The 12,331-nt window shown below is 44.8% G+C and overlaps 1 protein-coding gene and 1 long non-coding RNA gene across 4 annotated transcripts in view; one reads left to right on the top strand and one right to left on the bottom strand.

The window, feature by feature from the left end:
* The window catches only part of ILDR2 (immunoglobulin like domain containing receptor 2), a 60,972-nt gene that overhangs the window by 22,329 nt on the left and 26,312 nt on the right, over window positions 1-12,331 (bottom strand). For 2 of the 3 annotated variants that reach the window (XM_072946202.1, XM_072946203.1), the window contains exons 4-5: window positions 3,164-3,220; window positions 194-340 (exon numbers count right to left, since the gene is read on the bottom strand). In XM_072946202.1, coding sequence (XP_072802303.1) covers window positions 194-340; window positions 3,164-3,220 — 204 coding nt within the window. The remainder of the gene's footprint in view (window positions 1-193; window positions 341-3,163; window positions 3,221-12,331) is intronic. The other variant, XM_072946204.1, reaches the window with a different exon arrangement.
* On the top strand, window positions 11,197-11,881 carry LOC140687994 (uncharacterized). The gene is made up of 2 exons (XR_012062635.1): window positions 11,197-11,233; window positions 11,642-11,881. It is a non-coding gene; the product is annotated as an uncharacterized lncRNA (long non-coding RNA).

Genomic DNA, 12,331 nt, shown 5'->3' with positions numbered 1-12,331 from the left:
CATGGAGGTGAGAAGGAGAACAAGAATGGTCATCTCGGGAAGCTGGGGGCTCCCAGCAGAGGAGAGTCTGGAACAATCAGCTGGTAGGGTGGAAGGGATGGCGGTGGAGAAGGCACTCGGGGTGCACAGCTGTCTGATGGAAAGGCAACATCTCTTCCGGTCGCCCTGCGTCCCCGCTCGTGGCTTTACTCACAGGCCTGTGGGCAGCAGCAGGAATCCGGGCAGCACGGGCAGCGGATATAGCAGCAGCAGCTGTGCGGGCAGCACTGGCACCAGCAGATCCCCACCAGGACGAAGAAGAGGAAGACTGCCAGGATCACCAGGCCGACAAACACCCACTCTGGAAGGACGCACAGACAAAGCCACACTCGAGGCGGCCCCTGCCGGGACAGGCACCCTCTCGGCAGTGTCTCCCTGTGCAAGAAGAGGGTGGGAGGGACCTGGGGGAAGAAAGCATCTCATAACAGGGCACAGAGCCCTGCAGACTCAGGAGCTCAGGAGGAAGTCGGAGAGTGAGAAGCGCAGAGCCTCCCCGGGCCGGGCGGGGAGAGGAGGGAAGGTCACTGCAGTTGTACTGAGCACACAGAGTGCCTGGTACAACGTGAGGGGGGAGTTTCAGGGTCCCTTCCTGGGGAGAGGGCTTTACCTTATGGATTGTAGTGTCAGAACAAGTAGGGGCCAGGAGCAGAGAGACTCCTGGCTGGGGAGAGGGGGATCTTTGCTTGCTGAGCTATCCAGTGGTGGTTCTGTGAATACATTATCTTTCAGAGTCAAGTTAATCACGTCACTAAAAGTGTAAGTCTTGAGAAAAAAAAGTTCTCTATGTCTGTGTGATCTAAATCAAAACATATTTAGGTAGTCCAAGTCCCTAACCACCCCTGTGACACCTTTTCTGTCCTCAGCATCAGGGCTGAGATCAAAATGTTTGCTAGAGAAAACTAGAGGCACAGGCTAGGAAAGAGAAGATGCTGTCCCTGTGCCCTGAGAATGGTTTGGTTTGACCACACTTGGGCTGACCGTCTAGATGGCCCGCACAACCACAGACTAAAGAGGCTCGGGGCTGTGATGGCTGGCAAGGCCGACATGTGTCTATCTGACCATGTGTGTTAATTTCTGCCATTTTCACAGCTCGGCCAGAGGCAGAACATGAATTCTAATTCGTTTGCCCACCCAAAAGATCATGAGAAAGGAAACCAATTCCGTGTGGCTTAGATAAACATGACTGTGGCCCTTGAGTGACTTGTCTTGATGTCATGCTTTTGGGACTTGGCTGTAGGACCCAGTGTCCCACTGGAGGCCTGGGACAGACTGGAGTGAGCCATGATTCCCTTTCAAAGCAAAAGATTAAAGCAACTCATTTTGATTGAAAGCTGCCTACCAAACTCCCTTTGCAATCAACTTCAAGTACCCATTGTTTTGTTTGAATTTTAGTTCTTAAATGTTCCTTCAATTAAATGGACATGCAGTTGGAGCTTGGGAATATGACATTTTTGTTATATGAAGGGTTTTGCGTTAATAATAACATTATTTGACCTTTATTTAGAACATAATTTCCTCAGAGAGAAAATGAACAACTTACATTTCCTGAACATCCCTCCTCACTCATCCATCAGAAATACCTTCAGATTAACCAGGTCACCCTTTCTTTAGGGAGAAAGTGAGAAGGCCTTATGACTGGCTAGAATGTTCTGGAGAGCATTCTTGCGGATGACAGTAGATAGTTGAGGGCTCTGGCCTGGGCCTTAGCAATAACATAGTAACACAATGTGGCCTGAGGTAGACATGGCCCTGGGGATTAGATGAGCTGGGTGGTGTGGTGGCTACAACTTGGATCAGGCAGTCAAGGTTTAAAGACTAGCAGGTCACCTTGGAGAAACAAACAATGTTACCCATGAAAGGATTCTTGGAATCAAAGGGGAGGGAAATTCAGGCAACCAGGACCAGATATGAAAAATACAGTAACTCTTTCTTGGGACTGGGAGATACAACATCTAGTTTGAAACGGTGGAGTATAACATTGTTTTTCTTTGTGATGAACAAATGGGTACAAAACTGACATAACTCTGGATAAGGAGGATCACAAAGAAATATCTATTTGTGTCCTTGGGCTCGGCATCAAGAAGAATGTCTATTTGGGCTGGCCAGCTAATGGGAAAGGACCAGGAGAATTCATGGAAGAAAAATTAGTGAAGCTCAACTGGGAAGACTCTGGATGTTTCTTAAAACTTGAACCAAGTCAAAACCAATGGTCAGGAATATTTTGTATGTCTCTGTTGCTCTTAACCATTATGCAGCTCTTAACCCTTTGGCGGAAGCCCTCCAAGGCAGGACTGAATCATACCCTCTCCTACTCCCTGAGTTTGGATATGTTCTCTCCCATAGTTCATTCTTCTTTCTCTCTGAGCCTCCATCCATGATGGGCTATAGTGCCTTGTCAAATTGATGTTGGCTTATCTAGCTGGCACATTCAGCAGAAGCTACATGAGAAGACAGAGGTGTGCATTTGGCACAGGTGTCCCTGACATGTGGTCCACGGACCCCAGGGACTTAGGGGGGCCAAGAAGCCCCCGAAGTTGTGTACAAAGCAATGTAGATCTGTACACGTGTACTTTCCAAGAGAGGAGGGCTGCAGAGCTTTCATAAGGTTTGAAAAAAATTGTTTTGATAAAATTATAAAAAGGCAACGCAGAGTCCCATGGTTGTACACTAATAAATGGGTAAACATAAAACTTAGGGAATAAGGAATGCAGACATATAATGACTCCATTAAGGATACTTATAGCGACCTGCTGAGATACTGAGATTACCAAAGGGCCTTCATACCTGACATTGAAGGACTGGGTCCCCATTTAATTACCATTATAATGACTCCATTAAGGATACTTATAGCGACCTGCTGAGATACTGAGATTACCAAAGGGCCTTCATACCTGACATTGAAGGACTGGGTCCCTATTTAATTACCATTATTTTTTAGGGCCTAGTAACGGAAGAAATACAATTTGAAGCCTCCTCTAATGGGCTTAGTTCACCCTGGAGAACACCACAGACATATACAGACGAATGTGCCAATACGTTAAAGGGGCAATTAGTAACTAATGCAGAAGCGAGACAGATGGAGTGATAGCACATTGAGCAAATATAGAGTTAAATGACTGAATACCTGGCATAATCTCCACAGCAAAACTGGGCAAGAGATCAGCAAGCAGCCCTGTCCTGCCTGGAGGAGGTGGAAGGAAAAGAAGAAGGAAAGCGGTTACTCCAGAGGAAAACACAGCCTGAAGCCTGGCTCCGATTGGCACCACCCTACATGGTGGGGCCACTGACCCGTGGTCCTTGTGGTAGGAGAGACACATCGCCAAGGCTGGTCTCAGTCAAGAGAATGACCTTCTCCGTCAATCTGTGGCAGCCATCGAAGTGAGCTCGGCACCTAAACTAGGCAGAAGCAGAAAGAGAACTTCCTCTCCAGCTATTACAGGAGGAGGAATTGTCTGCTTCAAATATGAACAACCCTGCCAGAGCAGACTGATAGATACCATCTCCACTCATTTATATATCCTACTCCACACGTTTTATTGGAAAGTCAAACCCGTCTGTATCCAAACGTTCAACCTACATTTTCATACACCCAGCCACAGTCCTATGTCCATATAAAAACAAAAAGTACATATTTGGTTTTAAGTCGGAATTATCTCCCTACAAGATTCTATTTATAGCCTAAAGATATTTCAATGATTAAAGTTTTCAAAGGCAAGGAAAAGATAAAGCTAGATCAGTTACACCCTCTTCGACACTCCTTCTGGCTTCAGAAATACTCTGTACATATGTATATGGTATGGCTTTTCCATATGGTACCCACAGCTGGTGTGGAATGGACCCAAGTGCCTTCTGCATGATATGGCATAGAGACTTGAGGGCTGGTGTCAGAACAGGTGCCCCTCGGGGCTCTGAGAAGCAAAGAGCTGTGCAGGAAACAAAACACTGGAAAATGTTTCGGGAGGAGGTTTAATCCTTTTAAAAACCAGCCTGATTGATATAGAAAGAAGTGCTGAAGGCTTCCACCATGTCCTCATATCCAGGTAAATGTAAAGGCCGTGATGGGTTGTCTGCCCCCTACCAGGTACCTCGGCCACAGTGCAGCCTTGCTGGTAAACAAGTTGTACCAGGAAGCAATTAGCAACCAGCCCTCCTTCCGGACTTATGATGGCAAAAGGTCACTGTGTTCTTAAGCTTGCAACTGAATTTTACTTCATTCGTGGTCATGACATACGCTTCTAGAACAGCTCTGGCTGGTAGAAATATAATGTGATCCAACAGTAATTTTAGCTTTTCTAGTAAACACATTAAAATAGTTTGTCAAAGATGAAAATAACTTGGTATTTTTTACTTATACCAATTTAGCCAAAATATTAACACTTCAAAGGTTCAGTGGCCATAGGTCACTATCAGAAAATATAACTCCTAGGGGCTTGTTCCATGCATATAGATTTGGCTCATTTAGAAAACAATTTTTCCTAACAACAAGGTCCTACTGTACAGCACAGGGAACTCTATTCACTATCTTGTAACAACCTATAATGAAAAAGAATATGAAAAGGAATATATGCACGCATAACTGAATCAGTATGCTGTACTCCAGAAATTATGCAGTGTAAACCACCTAGACTTCAACATAAAATAAAATTTGAAAACAAACAAACAAACAAACAAACAACTTTTCCTGTTGAAGTTTGTTGAGGCGCATCAGAGAAAAAGTTACCTAATTACATGGTTTATATTTTGGGTCTAAAGGTGATGGTTGGTCACTGGTCCTCTCCTCTGTCCAACCACCCCACGGAAAAGCAGCTCTGACAAATGTCGAAGAAAAAGGAGCTCTTCCAGGACACTGTGGGGAGGACGCGGCAGCAGGGGCAAGGTGTTAGGGAGTCGGGTAAAAGGGCTCTTTGCTCACTTTACTTTTTCTTGGCTCAGCTATACAAGACCCGTGTGGTGTAAGGCGTCCGGGTCCTGTGTCCTGCATGGGAAATAGTCCCGCAGTTGAAATGCTAGTTGGGACATTCCAAGGGAAAGGAAGCATGGAGTGGGCCACTGGGCTCGCTCTGTTTTAGGTTTCGGCAAGAAGGGCTTCCTTCTTTCTGTCTTCCATCTCGTGCAACTGACATGGTAAGAGGGGTCTGCTGTTGCAAGGTCTCTGGGAAAGACAAGTGGGAGTCAAGCGGGTCATTGGAAGAAGACAGCCTGAAGGAGAGTTCTTGGGCTAGCTGTTGGCCTAAGCTTCAACAAAAGGCTAAGAGGTGACTCTAAAATGTATGCATGGTCTAGTCCAGTTCCCTGGGATTGGAAACCAGACAGGGATTTGGGGCCAAAGTCCAAGCAAGTGATTAAGAGCTTGCACTGGTCTCACGTGGAGTGTTCTCTGTACAAATATCTCTTGGAGACTCAACAAGGCAACAGTCAGGTGGTCAAGGATTTGGGAATTTAGGATTGTGGGCATCTCTTAAAAGCATAATTAATATTAATTACCAGCCAGTAGGCAATGATCAGGAAGTCAACAGACTTGTGTTTTTAACAAGCTGGTTATCAGATGCTTACTTAATGGTGTTTTTTTTTTTTAATCTGGGTAATTAGCATTTCTAAATAGCTCTCTTATTATATCAAGTAAAATGAGAAGCTTTTCTTGGGTTTACTCTCTAGTTCTCAAGCTTACCAATGTTTTAAACATCTCTATATGTGCTGTAGCCCAAATCATTCATTACATTTATAATAAAAATGTTATTGATGATATCAGCCACTGATTTGTATATACTTTCTCACAGGAGACTAGCTCTGTGTTAATCATTAATTATTTTAAAAAAATCCATTCAAGGAGGATACAGTGCTCACATATTACACATTCTACTGGAGAAAGCAGTGGACTAGGAGTCAGGGTACTGAAGGCAGCTTTGCCATTAGTTTACTTGGGGACTGTTGCAGGCAAGTTACTTCCTCTTTCCAGGACTCAATTTTCTCATCAGTCAAGTGAAGTGGTTGAACAAAGAGGTCTATAAATAAGGAGACCATATATCTTGGCTTGTCTAGAACAGTCCTGGCTTATGCCTGTTGTCCTGGTGTAATTATTAATAGCACCCCTTTTTAATTTCAAAATTGTTCTCATTTGGACAATTATTTATATGGTCACCTGATTGATAACATTTTTAGTTCTCAAATCCCTTACTTAGTGATTAGCATTGTGAACTCAATTCTATATATTTATGGGGACCAGTAGGTAATGCAGACAAGGGCAGCTGGCCAAATGTCATACAACGGGAACAGTCGGGAGTGTGGCAAACGGCAGGCTGTTTCCATAGCGGCTGCTACTACCCACCTCAAGCCAATTGTTGTCTCTCAGGAATGTGTCGTCTGGGTTGCAAATCTTCCTATTTTTCAAGATAAGCCAAACCCCAGATTTTTTCTGTGAAGTATCCTGATTTTCAAATGTTGGCAACCCATTCATATGTTTTTTAAAAGTCACCGGACAAGCCGTACAAAATACATTTGGGGGCTGTACAGAGCCCAGGGATCACATGCTTGCCACCTCTGAAGGGTATATACACACAGATACGATTATGAATAGATGTAACACAAAGGTGGGATTTCCCCACGGGCTGTGAAGTCACCTCGATGGTGTTCTGACACTGCTTCTACACACAGAATGTTAGTAAATATAAGCTCGTAGGCACCTATGTTCAAATCAGAATCTGAAAACAACAGTATTACACACCAAATTGTTAGCCCTTCGTATTTCTGGGGAGCTGGAATGGGCATGTGGAAAAGCAATGAAGGGGCTTATTTAGATTTTTTTTTTTACATGTGTAATTCAGAACGTTAAAATAAGAAACTGGACAGGAGATTCACAAAGCTTGTCACTCCAACAGAAAGACATACATCAAGCTTCTCATTCTCCTAAAGCGACAGCCAATCGCTGATGTTTCAGAAGATGGTGAAGGCTTCCCACAATGCACCTGTGTAGTGTTAGCCCCGGGGTGGCGTGGGTGACAGACTTTTGCAGTAAAGTGGCTAAAATTAAATGTCTTCAAAATCGAGAACATAGTAGGAGTTTGGGGATAGCAGACAATATACCACTATGTTATGTCAACAGTAGAGAGACAGCAAAGCTCTCTGGCTTTTATACCATGACTTATATTTTCCTGGAGCTAAAGGCATTTTAAAAAGTGGACTTATGCTGGAATCCTCTATTTCTGAAAGTCATTTTGCTTCCAGCTTCTCGTTTTAACAGTTCCTAAGAACTGCTGTTGCCAGCTAGAAATGCTCTATCTTCTCTCCCTCTTCTATTCTGCTATGTCCAATGAAGGTCTGATCTTACAGAGTCCAAACAGTTGCAGTAAATACATTCCAGATTTCAGCAGCTCTTTACCAACACTTATGAATCACTGTCATTCTTCCAGGATTCATTTAAAGAGTGGCAATTACAAGTCACTTTAATGTCTAAGAAAAGTATGGAAAACAGACCCAGCAAATGGAAGACCACATTTACTCTTGTCAAACCCCAGCTCAGAATACAAGTAGAAAATACAGTTTTCATGTAAGCACTCAAACAGTTTTCCCCAAACCTTGCAAAATCCATTACTTTTAAGAAATTTCCACATGAATAGACCAAATGAATCAGGCATACTAATAGTTTGTATACACACACACACAAGTGCCAGTATCAAACCATGCCGTCACCAACTTCATAGCCAAAAACGTTCACGTACTTTGGGTTGAATGATGAGGGAAGAAAACAATCATTGTGAATAAAACAACTTCCAGATTTTACCTCTATAATTTCCCACTTCAGCTGTTTCTGCCATTGACACCTTGAAGTTATCCCCAACTGAACTCTTTGTGCATATTCCTGAGAACAAGCTCATTCCTGGAATGCCTCCAAGTCATTCATTCATCGTTTATTCATTCATTCAGTCAACAAAGAAATGTATACAGTGCCAAGTGCAGATACAGAGAACAAGACGTGATCCCTGTGCCTGAAAGCCTCAGGCTGGCCTGTGCAGCTTGCCCAACAGTGTGAGGATGAGAATTCAGTTTTAGTCATCTGCTTCTGTGTCACAAGGCTTATCAAACTCACAGGACCTTCTTTCTGCCAAATCCAATGTCTTCATCTTTTTTTTTTTTCATTTTTGACGTCAGGTTCCACTAAGTCATGAGGCCACCCCACCAGAGACACAATCTTTATCTAGTTTCCCACTTCTCTACCGTGGCATTATCTTTGCATATTTCACAACTCACCGTGTCCTGGTGACATTTCCCCAAGGTTCTAATACCCTTTCCTAGGTTGGCCAGGCTCTCAATTCAGGACGTACTTACCTTCTGTACTAAGACAACCAGCCAGTGAACTTTTCAATCCCCTGCTCTGTTCAAATCCTTACTCTGAAATATGCTCTGCCAGAGCCCTGTAAGAATACTGCCCTGAGTAGGTGCCTCCTCCTCCATGCTCCCGAGGACCACTGTCCACACCTGCATTAGAGTACTTCTCTCTCGGTGGCGGTGATTCCTTTATGTGTGCCTCCACTAGCAGGATGGAAACCCTTCTGGGGTGAGGACTGTGCTCTATGCTGCATCCCCAGAAGCCCAGCATGAGGAGGCAGCTCACCCATCAGGATGCTGAAGTTTTTCCAGAAGTAAATCCCCATTGTTTTCTATTCTGGGCTTCTGCCTGGACTTCTGATTTACTGCTCATGATAGTGCCTTTTATCCATCTCAGAAAGGAAAAAGGCTCTGAATGAGAATGTGAAGGAACCACACCTTAGTTCAGCACTATTCTAGGTACTGGAGACTGTTTAGTACTCCTGGGCTCAGGGCTCAATGCCAAGAGCATCCTCTAGTCACTGGAACATCCCCAAAGGCCATCTTGCCATCTCAGGCGATTGAAGACCCACCCCCACCCACACACACCCCACCCCAGCAGTTGAAAGCCATCAGGCGGGGGTATTTTTAAGGTAGTCATTACAGAGAGATACAATATGCATACAAGTTTTATCCAAAAAACTGTTTTTGTCTTGAGTCTTAAAACTTAAATCCAAGCTCTGATCATTAGTCCAAGCTTTTGAAGTGCAATGGAAGGTGCAGAAATGCTGAGTGTAGGACAAACTTGTTTTCAGATCTTAGATCTCCCACTCAGTTACCAGACAACAACAGATACCTTTTTTAATGCCCTGGAACTTGTGAAAAGGAGGAGAAACAACAATCCTTCATCCTTGCAATCTCACCATTACTGACAGCTTAGTTATCTCCATTCATGTCTTTGAAACATACTAACTTAGAGTCCTCCTTGGGTTTGCCAGTATATTATACAAATGAACCTTCAGGATGATCCAAGATGCTTTTCTCCCCCAGCTCCTTGTGGTTCCCCTCTTTTCCCTTCTGTTTAACGCACATCTGGGCTTCATCCCACTTCCAAGCCTTCCTAAGACGCCCTGGATTCATTTTCAGGAATATACTGTTTTCACCCTTGTTCTCTCAGCTCCTAACCCTCCAAAATGTTTCTTTCGTAAGTCTTTGAAGACCACAGATGTTTTTCTCCGGCCCTTTTAAGTATACAGTTGTTTCTATGGCTATTTGGAATCCCAAATAGATTGGACATTCCCCAAGGGCACACACATCCCTGTTTTTATTCTATATTCCCATGGCAACCATGCAACTCAATAAATATGGTTTATGATTATCCATCACAAATGAGGATATAGCCTCCCCTTCTTTTATTTATATTTGTAAACTATGTATTTAAGCATTTCATGTGTGTAGTTTTTCCTTTTGTGTCCATTACATTTTAGCTCACTTTACATTATAGTGAATAATTCTGACTGTGGATTCTCTCCACAAAGTGACTCGCGTTAAATCATCTGCAATTAACTGTTAATAAGTGCTTCAGGCTTTTCAGCAGTCATCTTAAGTTCGGCCTAAGGCACTGACTTCTATTCACACAGAATTCCAGAATCAGACTGGATTGCTAGAAAGGATCTCAGAGGTCATCTAACCCATAACCCACTCCACGCTTTCCGGAACCTGAGCCTCAAGAGAGCTTAAGAATCTTACCCAAAGTCACATAGCTGACTAATAACTGAACCAGGAGTAGAACGTGTGTCTACTCACCCCCATTCCAGGATTTTTTCCCCAACATCTCACTCCCCCTCAAGCTTTGCTTAGTCTTAATTTAGAAATGTTAGAATTTGTGTTTGTGGCATTGTTGCTCTACTTACGTAATTAAAGTATAATTTTTGGATATAGGAGTGTCAGAGACAGTTAAAATTTTCAGCACCTTGTAAAGCTGTGAGCAGAAAATGATTACTGAATACATCATAACACAGTGTGCGCTAATGAAAAGGCATTCACCATGCTGCTACAAACTAACAAACAATAATAAAGAAGGTTGCGAAGCTCTCTGCCTTTGCAAAGTGCGATAGCGATCCAACCCCCTAGCCCCAGAGAGCGAACAGATACAAAGTATTATTAGTAATACAACATGCTCAGCTTAGCCTGAGATGAAACGCAGAAGAGACAGCTAGATTTGACTCCAAAGTGATGTGGAGCAGGGGATTTAATGCAAGGAGGAAATTGAGTTTCTTGGTGCCCAGTGTGATTTCCTGAGCTCACTGTGCTCCATCTATCAGACTGGCACAGACACCTTAGATGCAAAGATACCAAGAATGGCTCCTTAAACCAAAAAGGTCAGGTGGTCTGAGGCAGACATGGAGGGGCACCCAGCTTGGTAGGTCCTGGATTGTCAGAGTTCCTGCCCCTTCCTCCGTGGCCATCCCGGCTCCCGGTTTGAGGGGCTTCCCCCATGGAGCACTTCCCAGAGCGAACTCGGAGGCACCTTCCCCCGTGTGAACGCAAACCTGCGCACTTGAATAGCGGCAGCTGGCTTTGGAGAAAAATGCCAAGACTGTCTCCTGACCAGCTTTCAAGGGCTGCCATTCTTTCTTTCCAGGGCTGAGCCGATTTCTCGGCGACACCCACTCTCCTGCGGGCCCCCGGTGCCTCCCCTCTGCAGGGCCGGGTCCCCTCCCTCCCGCGCTCGGGCCTCGCATTTTTGTCGCTGCCGGGTCCATGGACTACAATGAGGCTGGCGGGCTGACCCAGCTGCTCCAGCGCCCGCCCGGGTAACCATGGCAACCGCAGGCTTCAGGAATGCGCACTAATTGAGGGCCGAGTTTCCTCCCACAGTGATGAGCAACAAGTGAGGCAAAAATAGTGAGGCGGGAGAAAGGCGGCGAGGGAGCTGGGGTGCGGAGGGGAGAGCAGTCCCAGCGCGGGACTGGGCGGCTGGAGATGAGGGGCGGGCAAACAGTGCCTTCAAGATCTCGTTTGTCCTCTTAACAACCCGTGGCAGTGAAGAGCCTAAAAGGGCATCCTTTACCCTTCAGAATTTTCTTTTGTGGGGGAAGGGGGATTAGGTTTGTTTGTTTGTTTGTTTAGTGGAGGTACTGGGGATTGAACTCAGGGCCTCATGCATGCTAGGCATGCACTCTACCACTGAGTTATACTCTCCCCCCTTACCCTTCAGAAATCTTAGCACATATTTTTCAATGAGCAACTTATACTGCAAACCACCACCTCTAAGCAGGGCCCCTTTGCTTGCTTCTAGTAAATGAATGGAGAGGTGCACGTCCCTAGGTCCCCGTGAACAGACCGCAAGCTAACATCCAGGGTTCAGCAGGTGAAGGTGAGCTGAAACTCATCTGCCCCCAGCTCCCCTGGATCTTCTGTTCTCTTCAGTCAAACAAAGAACCTTCAAGGTGATCATCTCTAAAGATGGGGTGACCACCATACCAGTATGCCTGTTGTCTTGACATAAATTATTAAAAGTCTCCCCTTTTCACTCTCAGGAGTATCCTCGTTTGGACGATAAATTATAAGCTCATGCTATCTAAAGTCTTTCCAGGCCCATCCAGATCCTAATCCAAGTCTCAGAAGTTCCCCAAACCCTTCCAGAGTTTATCGTATCAAATGGCCTGTATGACTTAAGCCTTGTATTTAGGTTGGGTAGTAAACACCCTGTAATTAACTGAGAAATGGGGACTTCCTACAGTAACCAAAACACAGGAACCAAAAGATAGCATGCTGGGACAGAATGCCCCAAGATCCACTAGCAGGAAGATTCCCACAGGACTGATTAGGGTCACTACTCGCAAGGCGCTGCACAGATGTCATAGAGAAAACATGAATCTATTAGTACTAGGACTGCCAATTCACAGAGTGCTCATGAAAGCCTCTGCCTATGGAACGGGCTAAAGGAAAGTCGGCTCTCTGGGAGGCGTCCCGGAACACAGCATTC

Source organism: Vicugna pacos, chromosome 21, assembly GCF_048564905.1.
Source record: "Vicugna pacos chromosome 21, VicPac4, whole genome shotgun sequence".
Lineage (NCBI taxonomy): Eukaryota > Metazoa > Chordata > Mammalia > Artiodactyla > Camelidae > Vicugna > Vicugna pacos.
The sequence above is the reverse complement of the archived record's forward strand: the minus strand, read 5'-3'. Positions and strand labels throughout refer to the sequence as shown.